Source organism: Physella acuta, unplaced genomic scaffold, assembly GCF_028476545.2.
Source record: "Physella acuta isolate Inbredline_101_S28 unplaced genomic scaffold, ASM2847654v3 ptg002406l, whole genome shotgun sequence".
Taxonomy (NCBI): domain Eukaryota; kingdom Metazoa; phylum Mollusca; class Gastropoda; family Physidae; genus Physella; species Physella acuta.
Window position 1 is genome coordinate 60,583 of NW_026733895.1, and position 18,543 is coordinate 79,125.

General features: G+C 39.4%; 2 protein-coding genes and 1 non-coding gene across 3 annotated transcripts; 2 read left to right on the top strand and 1 right to left on the bottom strand.

Annotated features, from left to right (window-relative positions):
- Positions 1-9: 9 nt before the first annotated feature.
- Positions 10-7,019, bottom strand: LOC131933216 (serine/threonine-protein phosphatase 2A activator). Its single transcript, XM_059290009.1, has 10 exons — positions 6,760-7,019; positions 6,172-6,272; positions 5,920-6,006; positions 5,108-5,233; positions 4,418-4,535; positions 4,127-4,226; positions 3,120-3,244; positions 2,008-2,108; positions 1,670-1,777; positions 10-770 (listed from the first exon to the last, which is right to left on the bottom strand). The coding sequence occupies exons 1-10, from the start codon at positions 6,767-6,769 to the stop codon at positions 594-596; spliced, it is 1,053 nt and encodes a 350-aa protein (XP_059145992.1). The 5' UTR covers positions 6,770-7,019; the 3' UTR covers positions 10-593.
- Positions 7,020-7,799: 780 nt separating this feature from the next.
- On the top strand, positions 7,800-7,871 carry Trnaa-cgc (transfer RNA alanine (anticodon CGC)). Its single transcript has one exon. It is a non-coding gene; the product is annotated as a tRNA-Ala (tRNA).
- Positions 7,872-14,826: 6,955 nt separating this feature from the next.
- On the top strand, positions 14,827-16,740 carry LOC131933215 (keratin-associated protein 16-1-like). The gene has a single exon (XM_059290008.1). It carries the CDS (start codon positions 14,827-14,829, stop codon positions 16,738-16,740), a length of 1,914 nt encoding a protein of 637 aa, XP_059145991.1.
- Positions 16,741-18,543: the final 1,803 nt, after the last annotated feature.

Sequence of the window (18,543 nt, forward strand, 5' to 3'; positions counted from 1 at the left end):
GCAAATGACTAACAAAAAAAAAAACAAGGCTAATTTAATGAACACAAATTGGAGAAAAAAAAATTATAATTAATAAATAAAACTATTTTAATAATTTTAGGTTTAGGACAAATTTAATAAAAACAAAATTTGTCATTATTGACTCTTGAATAATGTACACACTAATAATACAGCCGGCCACTTCTATATTACAAAACCTTTGTGAAATTTCTAGAAGTGCAAATTATGTCCCTTGTATTAATCTGTTAACTTCAGTAATCTCTAATGGAATACACACATACACAGACAAATATGAAACATTTTTTTTTTTATTAATTACAGCAGATACTCAACAAATATTATGGTTAAGTTATATTTATCATTTTTTCAACATTATTCAAACACATGACATATATTGTGTAGTAATCACATTAGTATTTTTATCTCACAAAGTAATCACAGCTTTAACTAATGTGCTGTTGACTAAAAAATATTGTTTAAGACATAAAATGACTGATTTGACTGACTACAAAGTAAAGAAATAAAGTAAAAAAAAAAAAAAAACAAGTCAGTGACCAGAGGTGTCTTGTACCTGGTGGTGGCAGGGTGTCTGGTTACAGGGGACGGGCTAGTGTGGTGGGAGGTGGCATGCTGGTGTCACCTACTGGTGGCATCATGGTTGTTGAAGGTGGCGGCATCATTTCCTGTTGCGGGGGTGGATTGGTGGATGGCTCCAGTGTCAGGAGGCTACCAAACATGAAGTGTTGGACTATAGGAAACTTGGCTAAAATCTGAAAGATGGTAGACAACATGAAGTGTTGGACTATAGGAAACTTGGCTAAAACCTGAAAGATGGTAGACAACATGAAGTGTTGGACTATAGGAAACTTGGCTAAAACCTGTTAGGAGAAATATGAGTGAGGAGAATTGAGTGAGTGAAATGTGAGTGAGGAGAAGTGAGTGAAGAGAAATGTGAGTGAGAAGTGAGTGAAGAGAATTGTGAGTGAGGAGAAGTGAGTGAAGAGAAATGTGAGTGAGGAGAAGTGAGTGAGTGAGGAGAAATGTGAGTGAGGAGAAGTGAGTGAGTGAGGAGAAATGTGAGTGAGAAGAAGTGAGTGAGGAGAAATGAATAAGGAGAAATATGAATAAGAAATGAGTGAAGAGAATTGTGAATGAGGAGAAATGTGAATGAGGAGAAATGTGAATGAGGAGAAATGTGAATGAGGAGAAATGTGAATGAGGAGAAATGTGAATGAGGAGAAATGTGAATGAGGAGAAATGAGTGAAGAGAAATGAGTGAGGAGAAATGTGAATGAGGAGAAATATGAATGAGGAGAAATGTGAATGAGGAGAAATGAGTGAAGAGAAATGAGTGAGGAGAAATGTGAATGAGGAGAAATGTGAATGAGGAGAAATGAGTGAAGAGAAATGTGAATGAGGAGAAATGTGAATGAGGAGAAATGTGAATGAGGAGAAATGAGTGAGGAGAAATGAATGAGGAGAAATATGAATGAGAAGTGAGTGAAGAGAAATGAGTGAGGAGAAATGTGAATGAAGAGAAATGTGAATGAAGAGAAATGAGTGAAGAGAAATGAGTGAAGAGAAATGTGTGAAGAGAAATGAGTGAAGAGAAATGAGTGAAGAGAAATGCGAGTGACTGGAACAAATTTTTCTAATGTGGCCTTGTTACCTCTGCTCTGTACATCTTGATGAGACCAGAGTTGACCTTTGACCAGGCACCAACACCACTTATCCCCCACAGCTGGTTGGAGTGTTCAGCAAAGGGACCTGTCTTTACCTGAAGGAAATCATTTACACTGTACAAGCAGACAGCTCTCTATTGTTAGGAGTGTATGTTTGCGGCAGTTTTACGTTTCACTATGGGGTGTGGGGGAAGGGGCTGTACATAACTTTAAGCTAAACATAGGCCTAATGAAACAGAGCTTTGTTTTTTGTATTCAGAGAAATGAAAATAAGGCATCATTTTAATTTATCATCGGTTAGTGATTAGACTCAGTAGCTACTTACTTGGTTGATAAATTTAATAGCACTCAAAAATATAAAATCTTTATAGAAGCCGTTGTAAATATCTTCATTAGGAAAAGACTTTGGTTTGATTCTGGGATGGTCTGGAAAAGAAAAATAAAGTTGTACTTAAAAAACATAAATTATGCATCTCATAATAAAAACCTGTTCAAAAATTATCTCACATCAGCCAAATTTAAATTTTGAAATGTTTCCTTAAGGTATGATGTAATGTTTTGGTTTCTGTGGGTTTTTTGTTTTTACGAAATAAGTTTGCTGGTTTTATGTTCAACGCCCAACCTACAGGACCAGGGCACTAGCTTTCGTATGAACCCCTACCCTCGAAGATCTTCCCAGCCTGGTTAAACCTGGCAGGAGTTTACACTAGTATAGTAGGTCTGGGAGTCGTCAGGGTGCATAAACTGACAAGCCAAGACAAGACTCTAATGTTCTAAAAAAATAAGATACTGACATCGCACAAATGGCGCTAAACTGGACGCCTCAAGGAAAAAGAAATCATTAACAAGGAAGGCCAAGAGAGAATTGAAGGCGCACGGTGGGGAAGCAGCTGGCAGAAGCAGGACTGCCATGGGGGACTTCCAGGAAATTGGCAGTGACCGACAAAAGTGGAGGGAGCTTTCTGCAGGGGCCCCATGTGTCTTGGGCACAATAGGGAAAAGAGTGGGCTTTCTGCAGGGGCCACATGTGTCTTGGGCACAATAGGGAAAAGATGACGATGTAGTGTAATGTTCTGGTCAGGTAAAATCCAAGTTAGTGGTTTAAAGAAAAGGAGAGGTAATGACATCATAGTGGCTAACTAAACTGGTTAGAAAAGTACATGTAATTAAATAAAGTGCTGGCGAGTACCTAAAAGTTGTGAACTGCCCCACAGAAAAGAACATGTAATTAAATAAAGTGATGACTGGTACCTAAAAGTTGTGAACTGCCCCACAGAAAAGAACATGTAATTAAATAAAGTGATGACTGGTACCTAAAAGTTGTGAACTGCCCCACAGAAAAGAACATGTAATTAAATAAAGTGATGACTGGTACCTAAAAGTTGTGAACTGCCCCACAGAAAAGAACATGTAATTAAATAAAGCGATGACTGGTACCTAAAAGTTGTGAACTGCCCCACAGAAAAGGCAGAAACTGGTAGTCATCCAGACTCCAGACCCCATGGCTACCTGCAGGCTCCATGCGGTAAGTCAGTTGCAATTTTCTCATCAGATACATATACCTGTAAAAGAAACTCATTTATTATTTCATTGATTAACTTTATATATTTGTAAGATTACCTGGAATACATCTATTTATATCTAGTGAAACTTCATAAGATATTTTGTAACAAAAATATCAGGTTTTATCAGGGGTCACAATAAAAATTTGAAAATGTCTTTGGTTGGTGCTAAAGGTTGATAGAGTTCTGTTCCTTGGTACTCTTTTAGATCGCCCTTACTACTCAGAAATCATTAAATTTGTACAGAAAAACTACCTATGGATTGATTATATAATCTTGTTTAAGACACATACAAAAACAGACAGGATACTAGCCCACAACTGACTTTTTCTTTCCCAGGGACAACTAATTGACTTTTTCCCAGGGACAACTAACTGACTTTTTCCCAGGGACAACTAACTGACTTTTTCCCAGGGACAACTGACTTTTTCTCAAGGACAACTAACTGACTTTCTCAGGGACAACTAACTGACTTTTTCTCAAGGACAACTAACTGACTTTCTCAGGGACAACTAACTTTTCCCAGGGACAACTAACTGACTTTTTCTCAAGGACAACTAACTGACGTTCTCAGGGACAACTAACTGACTTTTTCCCAGGGACAACTAACTGACTTTTTCTTTCCCAGGGACAACTAACTGACTTTTTCCCAGGTACAACTGACTTTTTCCAAGAGACAACTGACTGATTTCTCCCCAGGGACAACTGATTTTCCCCCAACTCAACTCAGGTATCAATTAGATCTGTGTGGACTCAGTGACTCAGGGATAGCTGACTTTTCCCCAGGGACAACTAACTTGAAACCTTCTAGCTATGGGAAAGAAGATACATTGCATTAACTACTCAACTAACTTTGAACTGTTCAGTTCAATACAATCTCACCTTTCAAAAATTTTAAGTACCAATGCCGTATAATCTTCCTCCTTGAAGGCACCAAGTTTACATAAACAGCAGAGAAAAGCTACCATGGACAGTTCATGCCCTAAACAGCCAAAACATTTAATTCCAATTTTATAAGGGAAATCACTAGAAACAGCTAACAGTATACTAGGATATTTTTTTTTTACATTTAAAATTCTAATATTATATAGCAAATAATCAAATAAACATAATAATATACCATTTTAAATTAACGTTTACATTTACAAAGCAATAAAGTAAGGATTTTTTCACCTGTGCCGTAGTCTATACGTGTATCATTCCCCACACTTTCTATGACGTATGTAAACAGCTCTGGGATGGCTGGCTCGTACTCAGGGGGTAAAACTTGCTTTAACAAATTGGGACCTTCCTGTTGGAGAGAAAACAGAATGCTGCTATGAGACGGTTCAAAACTCACAACCTCAACCATCACCAGTTTTAACTTTAAGAGCAGGATATACTTCAAATAACTCAAAACCCTAGCCAATTTAAGTTTTGTAACAGCAAATGTTTTTAAAAATTATTAATTAATTTTCTTATATAAATCTTTTCAAATCAATTAAATTGCCTCCCACCAACAAACATGTGAATTGTTTCAAGCCATTAATTATCAATTAAAACAACTTAACAGAAATCATTAAATTGCTACAGAAGTACAACCCATGGATTCATTACATAATCTTGTCTATGACACATACAAAAACAGACAGGATACCAGCCCACAACAGAACCATAGACACATCCTGACCTCTTTAAGCTTGTTAAACCATGTTCTAAACGTCTTGTTGCCACATACACAACACACAGGATACTAGCGCACAACAGACCCACAGACACATTCTGACCTCTTTAAGCTTGTTAAACCATGTTCTAAACGCCTTGTTGCCACATACACAACACACAGGATACTAGCCCACAACAGACGCACAGACACATACTGACCTCTTTAAGCTTGTTAAACCATGTTCTAAACGCCTTGTTGCCAAACCTCTGTGGCTGGTCAATTGGAGGAATCTCGTCAATCCATTTGTCCAATTGATCCAACATGTTCACTAATTTCTCAATCAGCTGTCAAAACACATTCGACCCTACATTATTATTTATATACCAGAAACACTAACCCTATGCATTACAGATATGTTTATACTTGCTAACAGAATTGATCAAACATCACAAGTAAAATATTAGTGCACTATTATATATTTATTAAGGTTATGTTTAAATAACTTAAATAGATCTTAAAATCGTTATTTTGTGAAAGTGTACTTTGTCAGTTTACCTCAGCCCTTGACAGAGAAACAACTAACACAACTTGAAAGCTGGAATCTTCTGATCCTAAGTAAAATAAAGTTCCCTTTCGAACCTGACAGTCCATGGGACAAGTGATGTTGAGTTCACCTCTTTCTGTGACCTTAGCATATGAAAGGATAGTGTGGTCAGCACTTTGCCCACTTTTCCTAACAAAAGTCAGGTACCCATCAGAGCTGGGTGAACACAGGGACATTCTACTTGGACCCAGGTTTGAACTTGAGATTTTAGGGTTAGCAACATTATGCTCAACCTTCAACCACTGCATCCCATCTTCAATCCTAACACAACCCATGTGAATAACAAGGCTCTACACCCCACAATTAACTTAACCCTAAACAACTATCTAGATTGTGTTTATAAGTATAAGAAAATAATACACATTTTTTGTGCTTGATGTTATGAAATAAAGAGTAGGCCAATATTTTGGGCCAAGCTTTACTTACTGGAGAGCTGTGATACTGGTCTCGAATCTTCTTATTTTTTACAGCCTCATTTAGTGCTAGAATAAAACCTAGTAAGTCTGAATATGCCTGAAAATATATGTGTAAAGAGGTATTCAATTCGATAAATAAATTTAATCAAGCACAATTAAATATATAGTTAATAAAAAACCTAGCAAGTCAACATTTGTCTGAAAAATGTGCAAACAGGTAAACAACTTCGATTAGGCCTAAACAAAATAAAAATAATTTCACCTGAGATTTCTCCCACCTTGGGATATCATTTGGTAACTTGATTTGCTTTTCTGGTTGCATAAAAGTGTGGGTTGGAATATCGATATGCGTGGAGCTTTTGTCTGTAATGTAACAAAATAATACCACAGATGTCATGTTCTGAAAATATACTGACACATGCCACTCACTGACTAAAAGCAAGTTCTGTGTTTTATATAATTTATGAGTGCCATATGTGTAATATTTATATTCAATGTTATGTAAATTATGTATTATCATTACACCAATTTTCTTGGCAGCCCCCCCCCCCCCCCCCCCAACAATATCATCTTTCCTTATGACCCTCCTTTAATCTTCATGGCTAATAAAATAAATATTAAATATGGAGCATTGACTTGAGACTAGCTTAACTAGCTAGATTTAGATACACAACTACACTTCTCCTATCTATAGTAGGCCTAACTATAGTCACAAGGCCTAGTTAGTTAATATTATTACAAAATTATGAAAATACTAGAATCTAGATCTAGATTCTAGGCCTAGATCTCTAGATCTAGAGTCTAGATTAAATGATATTATTTTAAAATTAAAAATTAACGCACTTCCTACCTGAATTCATTGTACTATTAAATTTGTATTATTTTATAAATAATGGTCTCTGTGTCGTGTCAGTATAGTATGTATTGGTTAGGGTAGAAAAGCAAGCCTATTCTAAAATAGATCTAGAATCTAGATCTAGATTCTATAAGTCGTGGGAATCTAAGCCAGAACCTAGATTCTACATCGAAATGGAGCTCTAAACTAAAATACTATATTTTCTAGACCAAATTGATTGTAAATTAACGCTCTGTGAAAAAAACAAATAAAAGGCGAAAATATTTAGGCTTATTAACGAAACACAGTAATTTTTTAAAACACCGCATAAGCCTAAATAAAGAAAATTAGAATAAGGACGTCTAGATTAGATCTATATGCCTGCCATAAATTGTAAATACATAAATCATAAATGCAGTATGCATAATAATGATTTATAACTTATATAGGTATAGGCCTAATATATTTTACGTATCGCCTTAAAAAAAAAACAAGGCCATGGTGCCGGGTAAAGAAATGTTTAAATGTTTTTCGTTATAAATGTATTTTTGGGCACTTAGTACAACCTTGTCCTACTATTTATTTACTCTTGAATGCCTAGACTCTAGACTCTAGACCTACTAGGCGTAGTAACTAGATTCTATATAAACTAGACCCCTAGTAGTTTAAAGATAGTAAATCTGTATGTCCTTTTAATACCAGTAATTCATTATTTTATCCATAACCAATGTTGAGCAAAGGCAGACTTAATTTATCATTGTGATGGCATCACATAATAAATTCATAATTCCCTCATCTTACGACACGAGAACGAGTCAAACTCAGCTCATCATTCAATCCATTCATTATAGATCTAAAATAAATATAAGTTCTTACATATAATGACACAGAAGTCTGCGGGCTCTGTTGATGCCTCGCAACTAAAGATAAACTTCATCAAAGGAAAGAAATTACATCTATTCTCTTCAAAATTACTAAATATTTGTTGTCTGCTCTGCAACCGAACCCATTCAAGCTTACGATATTGGTTTTTACTTCGGTCAGATTTGCAGGCTGGGGATGTAGCTCAGTGGTAGAGCGCTCGCTTCGCATGTGAGAGGCCCCGGGTTCGATCCCCGGCATCTCCAGGAAATTTTTGTTTTCCTTGCAAAAATTAGAACAATTTTTCGACGTTTAACACCTCCCTACTTAATCATGTAAGGAATATAAAAATTGTAATCGTACAAAAGATCGAAATCAATCTTGGCGTTTTACACCTACTGCAGCTGGAAAAACTTTGTATTAGCTATATTATTAACGTTTCCATTAAAATATATTTATTTCTTTTTATTTTGGTAATGATTAAAAACTAACATAAATACAGATTAAATAGATAGATACTAAGATATATAGATACAGGTGGTGTTATTAATTATTAACTGTTATAATTATATTATTTATATTAGGGGAAAAGTGAAAATGTGTTTTGTAATATATAAAGTGCCAGATCTCTATAAAGTGTTGATGTGATCTTTGTTGAGCCAACTAAACCCAGTCAAGTAAAGCACACGGGCCTATACTACGGTGGCAGGTGAGAGAGTTATCCACCTTTATAATTGTTCTCTATTCAACAATGGGGAGGGGTGCAGTGTGTGACACCCAATACTTGGCGACATGGGCGTGCTACAAGTATAGGAGCCCGGGGCAAACCTTCGAACCCCGAGAATATACAAAATGTAAAGAGTCACACGAACAATGCGTGATCTTTTTCTATATAGCAGGAAGACCGGCTGCTTTAAGATAGTTTGAACTGAACAAGCCTATCTTGATTAACATGACCTCATCGTGATTTTAACAAGACGTCATTAAGACGTACATGATGTCATCATGACTAACAACTTTAATTAACTTGGCTTAATCGTGTCTTTATCGAAAGTTTTTTAAAAAAATTCACCAAAACTTTGCTCTGAAACAAACTATATACAAACTACTCAATTTGCCGAACTGTTGCTTTGTAGTCTCTTGGTTGTAACTATAATATATCGCTCCTTACAGAGCATCAAACCATTGCTTTAGAGTTTAGAGGTGCACCATACACTACGCAAGTCGGTGTGAAATAACGGTAGAAAATAACCAGTTTTGTGAACACTACGATTTAATTAAGTACGCACAGCGTTGACAGTTTAAAGTTTAAAATAAAAACTGAATTACCTCCCTTACAAAAGAAAAAAATGTAAGCTAAATTTTCACCCATTTTTACTTTCTCGTATATACGTAGTATAGAGAAAGTATTGTAATCGTGCAAAAAAAAAAATCGAGATTTTTACAAATCTCGACGTTTTACACCTCACTGATACGGAAAAACATAATTTTGCAATCTTGTCCGTATGTCTGTGTGTGTGTGTGTCTGTGTGTCTGTCCGTGTGTAAACACGATAACTTGAGTACCGTTACAGTTAGGTTGATGAAATTTCATATATAAGTATTTTATCAAAATCGTAGATCCGTATCAACTTTTGAGCGATTTCCGACAACCGGAAGTGGTACTTTTTCTACTTTGAATTTTTCAAAAGCCTATAACTTGAGTACTATTTCAGATAGATAAATGAAATTTCACATGTAAGTAAAAGATCTAATTCTCTACCTTCTGTTAAATTTTGAGTAATTTCCGTTGACCGGAAGTAGTAATTTACGCTACTTCCGATTTCTCAAAAAACTAATGTAAATTTTTAAAGTACTAATAATATTGCGCACTATTATACACACCTTTATTAGGCGTTCGCTTGGTGCGCAATTGTTTTTTACTGAGATTCTATTCTATTTTTAAAAGTTTCAGTATTTAAAATGGATTAAAAATCATAACTATATCCCCAGTTACCATCCCCTGTTGTTTTATATAAGAATATTCGAGAAAGTTTAGGGGAGATCACTACCGGTTTATTTTTAACACCACAGTCGCCGCTTATTTAAGTAAGAGATTTACGCCATTGTTAATGAGAGTTTGATAATCTGATTGTCTTAGTAAAACTAGATCAGTGGCTTTAGTCATCTCGTTGGGAGGGCGAGAACGAAATAGAATGTATTTAGAAAATATAAATTTTACCCGTGTCCGCCCCCCCCCCCCCCCCCCCCCTCCCCTTCTGGAAAATTTAGTCAGCTCACCCGAAAGGGGTCATCCATAAATGACGTCACGCTTTTTTTGACGATTTTTACCTCCCCCCCCTCCCCTCCGTCACACGTCGTCACAAAAAGCCAGCCCCCCCCCCCCCCTAAAATGACGTCACACCTCAACCTACAACCCCCCTCAAAATTGCAGTTGAATTTTTTTTAAACATCGATATTTTTCCAAAATCTTGTCTAAACTATTACAATTTATTAAAACAGTTATCTAAAACGCGAAATAACGTCTAAAATTCGTTTTCTAACATTGCTTTTTTATAATGCAAAAATGTGTCATTTATGGATGACCCCAAAGTTTAAAGTGCCCTACCAGAAAAAAAAAGTCTGAAAGAAACACTGCTTCTGTTAGTGACGTTTTTTTTCTGTTATCCGTGGTTTAGGCTTATGTCTGTATGAGTAGCCTTGGGCTTGTTTCTGTATCCTTAGTTAGGATTATCTGTATCCTTAGTTAGGATTATCTGTATCCTTAGTTAGGATTATCTGTATCCTTAGTTAGGCTTATCCTGTATCCTTAGTTAGGCTTATCCTTAGTTTAGCTTATCCTGTATCCTTAGTTAGGCTTATCCTGTATCCTTAGTTAGGCTTATCCTTAGTTTAGCTTATCCTGTATCCTTAGTTAGGCTTATCCTGTATCCTTAGTTAGGCTTATTTCGTTTGTCACTGGACGTTACTATGTTATACGTGTGGCCTTAGACAAAGATCTTTTGTCAGTGACTTTAGTCAGGCAGGGTTTTTTTTGTGTGTGTCCCCTTGTGTTGGGTCGTAGTTGATTCCCCCCCCCCCACTAACCCCACCTTTTTACGTGTTGAATGCACTCAAGGTCACGTCCGCTCGTAGCCCAGGTCACCTGCTACCTGTTGCATTGTGTGACCTAACATGCAGGTGTCGCACTTTGTGTGAGGAGGAGGCTACCTGCGAGCCACCTGCGCTAATCCACGCACACATCACTGCACAGACAGAGGATTATTTCACCTAATCCTTGCATTTAGTGTTACATCTAATCACTACAGTTAGAGGATTATTTCACCTAATCCTTGCATTTAGTGTTACATCTGATCACTACAGTTAGAGGATTATTACACCTAATCCTTGCATTTAGTGTTACATCTAATCACAACAGTTAAGGATTATTTCACCTAATCCTTGCATTTAGTGTTACATCTAATCACTACAGTTAGAGGATTATTTCACCTAATCCTTGCATTTAGTGTGTGTTTCATCTAATCACTAGTTAGAGGATTATTTAAACTTGTTATCGCACACAGTAGGTAATTTAGTTAGATGACTATCTCAGTGAGGGCCATCAACCACTAACACACCACACTTTCTCAATAAGAGTCGTATCTCGACAATAGCCAGTTATCTAGTCCAGTCTTGGGCCATGCCTACTTATATTGTAACAATGGCCAACTATCTAGTCCAGTCTTGGGCCATGCCTGCTTATATTGTAACAATGGCCAACTTTCTAGTTCAGTCTTGGGCCACGCCTGCTTATATTGTAACAATGGCCAACTATCTAGTCCAGTCTTGGGCCATGCATGCTTATATTGTAACAATGGCCAACTATCTAGTCACCACCAGCCTGTTTATATTGTAACAATGGCCAACTATCTAGTCCAGTCTTGAGCCATGCCTGCTTATATTGTAACAATGGCCAATTATCTAGTCCAGTCTTGGGCCATGCCTGCTTATATTGTAACAATGGCCAACTATCTAGTCCAGTCTTGGGCCATGCCTGCTTATATTGTAACAATGGCCAACTATCTAGTCCAGTCTTGGGCCATGCCTGCTTATATTGTAACAATGGCCAACTTTCTAGTTCAGTGTTGGGCCATGCCTGCTTATATTGTAACAATGGCCAACTTTCTAGTTCAGTCTTGGGCCATGTCTGCCTATATTGTAACAATGGCCAACTATCTAGTCCAGTCTTGGGCCATGCCTGCTTATATTGTAACAATGGCCAACTATCTAGTCCAGTCTTGGGCCATGCCTGCTTATATTGTAACAATGGCCAACTATCTAGTCCAGTCTTGGGCCATGCCTGCTTATATTGTAACAATGGCCAACTATCTAGTCCAGTCTTGGGCCATGTCTGCTTATATTGTAACAATGGCCAACTATCTAGTCCAGTCTTGGGCCATGCCTGCTTATATAGTAACAATGGCCAACTATCTAGTCCAGTCTTGGGCCATGCCTGCTTATATAGTAACAATGGCCAACTATCTAGTCCAGTCTTGGGCCATGCCTGCTTATATTGTAACAATGGCCAACTATCTAGTCACCACCAGTCTTTGGCCATGCCTGCTTATACTGTAGCACTGGGCCATCAACGCCGGTACATTAAACCAAATCTAAAAGTACCACGTTGGCCATGAAAGCTAATCTTTGTAACACTCCGCCACAGGCAAGCAATATAGGTCACCCTCCCAACCCCCACCCCTTACAAATCTACAGCTACAGAACTCTAAAATGTGAAAGCGCCCCTCCCCCCACCCCCTTTAACCCACCCCCACCCTCACATACTCAATTTTAACACGTTGCCTGGTATATTTTCTCCTAATTTTTTTTTTTCTTCCGCTTTAATTCCGTGGCATTCAACAGTTCGCCACAGCTAAGTCCTCCCCTCCACAAGCAGTAACACAATCAACGACCCATTTCAATGGGGAACTTGTAATATAACAAGCCGATTCCAAAGATTGGCTAGGACGGCGCTCGAATTTCTTTTCTCTAACCGCACACACTATACACCCTATGGAGACAAATTGTGAACTTCTTTTTTTTTTCTTTTCCCAAATGACATGTAATTTACGCATACAGTTGCGCCCTGCTTAACTGCACGGGTTTGGCGCGAATAGACAACTCATCTCAGTGCAATAATACGGGGTTGTTGTGTGCGCACCAGTCTGTAATTACGCGTCAGCCGATTGGTGCACACATGAGTAGAGCCGGCGTCGTGCTTTCAGTGTTCACTGCGGCGCTGTCCTGCGTGTTTTATCTCTTTGTGATCGGGCTCTCGACAAGTGGTGGTTTAAAGTTGACCAATTTTGTTTTTCATTGCCAATCTACCACGTCTTAGTGTTTACATTAAGTGTGTTAAAAGTGGTTTCAAAAGATATGTCATTGAGTATTAGATTTTATTTTAAAATGTTTTTTTTTTAAATCAGAGTTATTCAAATAACCTGCTTTTTTTTTTTGTCCCCTTTAAGTTTTCAAACCCAACTTTTTCAGTTTATGTAAGGGAAAGGGTAGACGTACTGTCAAGCGTGATTTTCGAATAGATTCGTGCGAGTTCGAGTCCTGCCCAAGCCGGAATCTTGGCTTATAATCTACAGGTGTCGTGTATTGGAAAATGGGGGAGGGGGGGGGGGGGGTTAAGTATGCGGCCAGCGACTCCTTGTGTAAAGGGATCAACTTTTATCTTTTATGTTTGTAGCTTCCAGTGTTTCTTCCAGACTTTTTTTCTCCGGGGGGGGGGGGGGGAGCGGGGGCGTGGTGGGCGGACACTGATAAAATTATATAGTTTCTATAAAAATGTCCATTTCATTCAGGGGTGGGGGGTAGACTTTCTCTGAAGAGATGCCTGGAAGAAACACTGGTAGCTTCCTTTGGTAGGCTAATTTTTAAAGCCCCATTTGTCTGTCTATATCTGTCAGCTTCTTATGTAAAGGGACTTATTCTCACGACTGTCAGTAAGTTCCTAGTGTAATTGGATAGGCCCTTTTTTATATTTTCTTGTGTAAAGGGACAAACAAAAGACTGTAGCTTTCTTGTATAAACGGAAAGACGCGGGGAGGGGGGGGGGGAGCAGTGTTTCGTTCAGCATCAGAAAGAAATAGAATTTATACTGAAAATATATACTTTTACCATTGTCGTCGTTTCCCCTCCCCCTCGGAAATTTTAATCCTCCCTCTCCCCGAAAGTTTCACCGAAAGCTTTAAGTTATCGTCCACCCCCCCCCTCACCCCATGCAGGCGTGTACTCACTGAGTTCCGTCGTGACGTAAACACCGGAACTCCACATTATCGAGGCCGTGTGCACAACAGAACCCGACCAATCAAGTCAAGATGACGCCGTGCGAATACAGGAAGTGATGTCAATTTCTCTGAGTGGTCTTCAGGCTATTGTTATATTTAAGAACACCGCCTTTGGTATTGACGAAACCGGTTGAAGAAAATTATTTTAAAACCAGGATATTTGATTCTCGCATTGTTGTTGTGTCGATGTCGTAATGCTCGTCCCGAATAGTGTTTAAACCTCTGCCAAAAAGAAAATAGTAATAAAGTACAGGGTGTCTGTGTTGACTTAAGTCATATCAAACAAATGCGGAAAATTATTTTTTTTTTTAATTCGGAATTTTATTTGTTTGAAAAAAAAGAAAACGTTTTGAACAATAAATCATTAAATCGTGGTCGAAATTTTGATTGGTGGACAAAAATATTTATTTCAAGTGCCTTCTTCTCTTTGACCAATCGGTCCTCATTTGGTGTTGATTACATGAAGTCATTAGCCTACTTGTAATTATCTTATCAGCATATCCATTGCCATGTCTGAATTACAAATTTATTAACTTATACACCCATAATCTAGATTTTTTTACATATGCAAACTATAACGTAATCTTTTCTGAGACCCCCCCCCCTCCTTAATTTTCAAAAACACTTAGTAATATTGAGGAGGGTTGTGTAATCTCTTCGGTGGGCTGTGCACTCTGCCCCCCCCCCCCCCGGGTGGGGAAGTCTTGAAGATACACTGCTACTGAGCTACACTTTTTTAAAATCCCAGTAATAAATTAGAAATTAATGAGCCGATAATTAACGTGACCATGAAATTGTTGACACTTATTATCTAACTTTAGACCGATCCCTCCCGTCCTTTAAAGAATGCCTCCCCGCCCATCTGCCCCTCTCACCCCCCTTCCTCTTGAATGCCCCAAATTTCCGTTGCCCCAGCTGAAATCCACGCCACTTGTCAAGAGAACAAAAGGATACCGCTCATAGAGAAACCAGCGTCGTCTCGGTCACATTTCACCCCAACCTGTTGCTTCACCCCAACCTGTTGCTTCACCCCAACCTGTTGGAACCTGTGGCTTCACCCCAACCTGTTGGAACCTGTTGCTTCACCCGAACCTGTTGCTTCACCCCAACCTGTTGCTTCACCCCAACCTGTTGGAACCTGTTGCTTCACCCGAACCTGTTGGAACCTGTTGCTTCACCCCAACCTGTTGCTTCACCCGAACCTGTTGGAACCTGTTGCTTCACCCCAACCTGTTGGAACCTGTTGCTTCACCCCAACCTGTTGGAACCTGTTGCTTCACCCCAACCTGTTGCTTCACCCGAACCTGTTGGAACCTGTTGCTTCACCCCAACCTGTTGCTTCACTCGAACCTGTTGGAACCTGTTGCTTCACCCGAACCTGTTGGAACCTGTTGCTTCACCCCAACCTGTTGGAACATGTTGCTTCACCCGAACCTGTTGGAACCTGTTGCTTCACCCCAACCTGTTGCTTCACCCCAACCTGTTGGAACCTGTTGCTTCACCCGAACCTGTTGGAACCTGTTGCTTCACCCCAACCTGTTGCTTCAGCCCAACCTGTTGGAACCTGTTTCTTCACCCCAACCTGTTGGAACCTGTTGTTTCACCCCAACCTGTTGCTTCACCCCAACCTGTTGCTTCACCCCAACCTGTTGCTTCACCCCAACCTGTTGGAACCTGTTGCTTCACCCCAACCTGTTGCTTCAGCCCAAACTGTTGGAACCTGTTGCTTCAGCCCAACCTGTTGGAACCTGTTGCTTCAGCCCAACCTGTTGGAGCCTGTTGCTTCAGCCCAACCTGTTGGAACCTGTTGCTTCACCCCAACCTGTTGGAACCTGTTGCTTCACCCGAACCTGTTTGAACATGTTGCTTCACCGCAACCAGTTGGCACCTGTTGCTTCAGCCCAACCTGTTGGAACCTGTTGCTTCAGCCCAACCTGTTGGAACCTGTTGCTTCACCCCAACCTGTTGGAACCTGTTGCTTCACCCCAAGCTGCTGGAACCTGTTGCTTCAGCCCAATCTGTTGGCACCTGTTGCTTCACCGCAACCAGTTGGCACCTGTTGCTTCAGCCCAACCTGTTGGAACCTGTTGCTTCACCCCAACCTGTTGGAACCTGTTGCTTCACCCCAACCTGTTGGAACCTGTTGCTTCACCCCAACCTGTTGCTTCACCCGAACCTGTTGGAACCTGTTGCTTCACCCCAACCTGTTGGAACCTGTTGCTTCACCCCAACCTGTTGGAACCTGTTGCTTCACCACAACCTGTTGCTTCACCCCAACCTGTTGCTTCACTCGAACCTGTTGGGACCTGTTGCTTCACCCGAACCTGTTGGAACCTGTTGCTTCACCCCAACCTGTTGGAACCTGTTGCTTCACCCGAACCTGTTGGAACCTGTTGCTTCACCCCAACCTGTTGCTTCACCCCAACCTGTTGGAACCTGTTGCTTCACCCGAACCTGTTGGAACCTGTTGCTTCACCCCAACCTGTTGCTTCAGCCCAACCTGTTGGAACCTGTTGCTTCACCCCAACCTGTTGGAACCTGTTGTTTCACCCCAACCTGTTGCTTCACCCCAACCTGTTGCTTCACCCCAACCTGTTGGAACCTGTTGCTTCACCCCAACCTGTTGCTTCAGCCCAACCTGTTGGAACCTGTTGCTTCAGCCCAACCTGTTGGAACCTGTTGCTTCACCCCAACCTGTTGGAACCTGTTGCTTCACCCCAACCTGTTGGAACCTGTTGCTTCAGCCCAACCTGTTGCTTCAGCCCAACCTGTTGGAACCTGTTGCTTCACCCCAACCTGTTTGAACATGTTGCTTCACCGCAACCAGTTGGCACCTGTTGCTTCAGCCCAACCTGTTGGAACCTGTTGCTTCAGCCCAACCTGTTGGAATCTGTTGCTTCACCCCAACCTGTTGGAACCTGTTGCTTCACCCCAACCTGTTGGAACCTGTTGCTTCACCCCAACCTGTTGCTTCACCCCAACCTGTTGGAACCTGTTGCTTCACCCCAACCTGTTGGAACCTGTTGCTTCACCCCAACCTGTTGCTTCACCCCAACCTGTTGGAACCTGTTGTTTCACCCCAACCTGTTTCTTCACCCGAACTTGTTTCTTCACCCGAACGAAATGGAATTTATATAGAAAATATATACTTTTAACAGTGTCCGCCCCACGGAAAATTTAGTCCCCACGGAAATTTTAGTAAATGCATGTTTAATACGTGAACTGATGTATATTGCTGAAAAATTTCAGAAAAAAAAAGGCATGGGAAGGAAGTTTAAAGCTTGAAAAAGTAGTGGATAATGAAGGGTATCTCTTGACAGTTGTGTGTAATGTAGACTATCTTGTAGAAGACGACGATAATGAAGGATATCTTGTAAAAGACGGCATGCTTGGGACTGGGTAGTCTTATAGTATAAGTAGTCTTGTAAACAACATCCGCCATTTTTAGGAGAGGAGGGGGCTTTTATTGACTTTCAGGGTGACATGTGATGTTATTTTACGGGAGGGGATCTTGCATTTTGTGACGATTTGTGACGAAGGGGAGGGAGGAGGTACAAAAAAAAGCGTGGCGTCATTTATGGATGACACCTAAGACATGATATTGATATCTTAGTTCGTGACAACGCAGACATACAGATTTTTATCTTGTAAGACTTTATATTTATATAGCTTAAACTTGTCTTAATTTTTAAGACAGTATAAATTTCTTGTAGTGTAAACGACAGGATAGATTGTCTTATATTTAAGACATTATATCTTATCGTGTAAGAGACTGGATGTAGGTGTCTTATCTTGTAAGTTTAAGACAGATTTTACCAGTCTCCTTGGAACAAGATGTAGATCTCCAACTAGCAACAACGGGGGAAAGTGATGTGCGCTACAAAAATCTGACAAAGAAATCAGATTTTAAAAAACTTGGTTCCTATGCGGTGGGCGTTAAAAAAAACTGACAGCCACGAAATCAAGGTCAGTGGCCATGTTTGTTTTTGCGAGAAATTTGACATTTGAAAGTAGGTCACGTTTTTCAGGCAGGGCCAAAAGTTTCATTGAAAACATACTCTAGCAGACGTTCTTCCGCTCACTACTTCCCCCACCTTCCAAACTGTACTAAGGTTGCTTTTTTTTTTTCTTTTAGCTTTTCGTTTCGTTTTTTTTTTACTTTTTTCAAATTTTCATTTCGTTTTTCTTCTCCCAGATTTTTCATAGATTTTCTACAAATTTTCTTTTCGAATTTTTAAAAATCTTTCTATGAAATAGGTGGTGAGGTTTAGCAGCGAAAAGCATAGCTGTTACAATCACGCAGGTTTGTATATGAAGAAAAAAAAGAAGCATTATTATTTGAACTACCGAGGTTGATATATGCAATAACAACAATTAATACTTAACCTTTAAAAAAAGCAGCTAAAGATTTAAAAATATTCTTCTATTGAAAAAAAGTCCAATTTTCTTATTACAAGTGACGTTTTTTCTTTTAACAAAAGGGTTTGGTTTGGAAGTTAAGTTAAAGGTGAATCTTTTGTTTTGAGGTGGTAGAAAACGTATGCACACAAATCGCTGTATGGGTTTCTATTTTTAGCTCAGGACAAAGCTTTTATCTGACTAGTCGT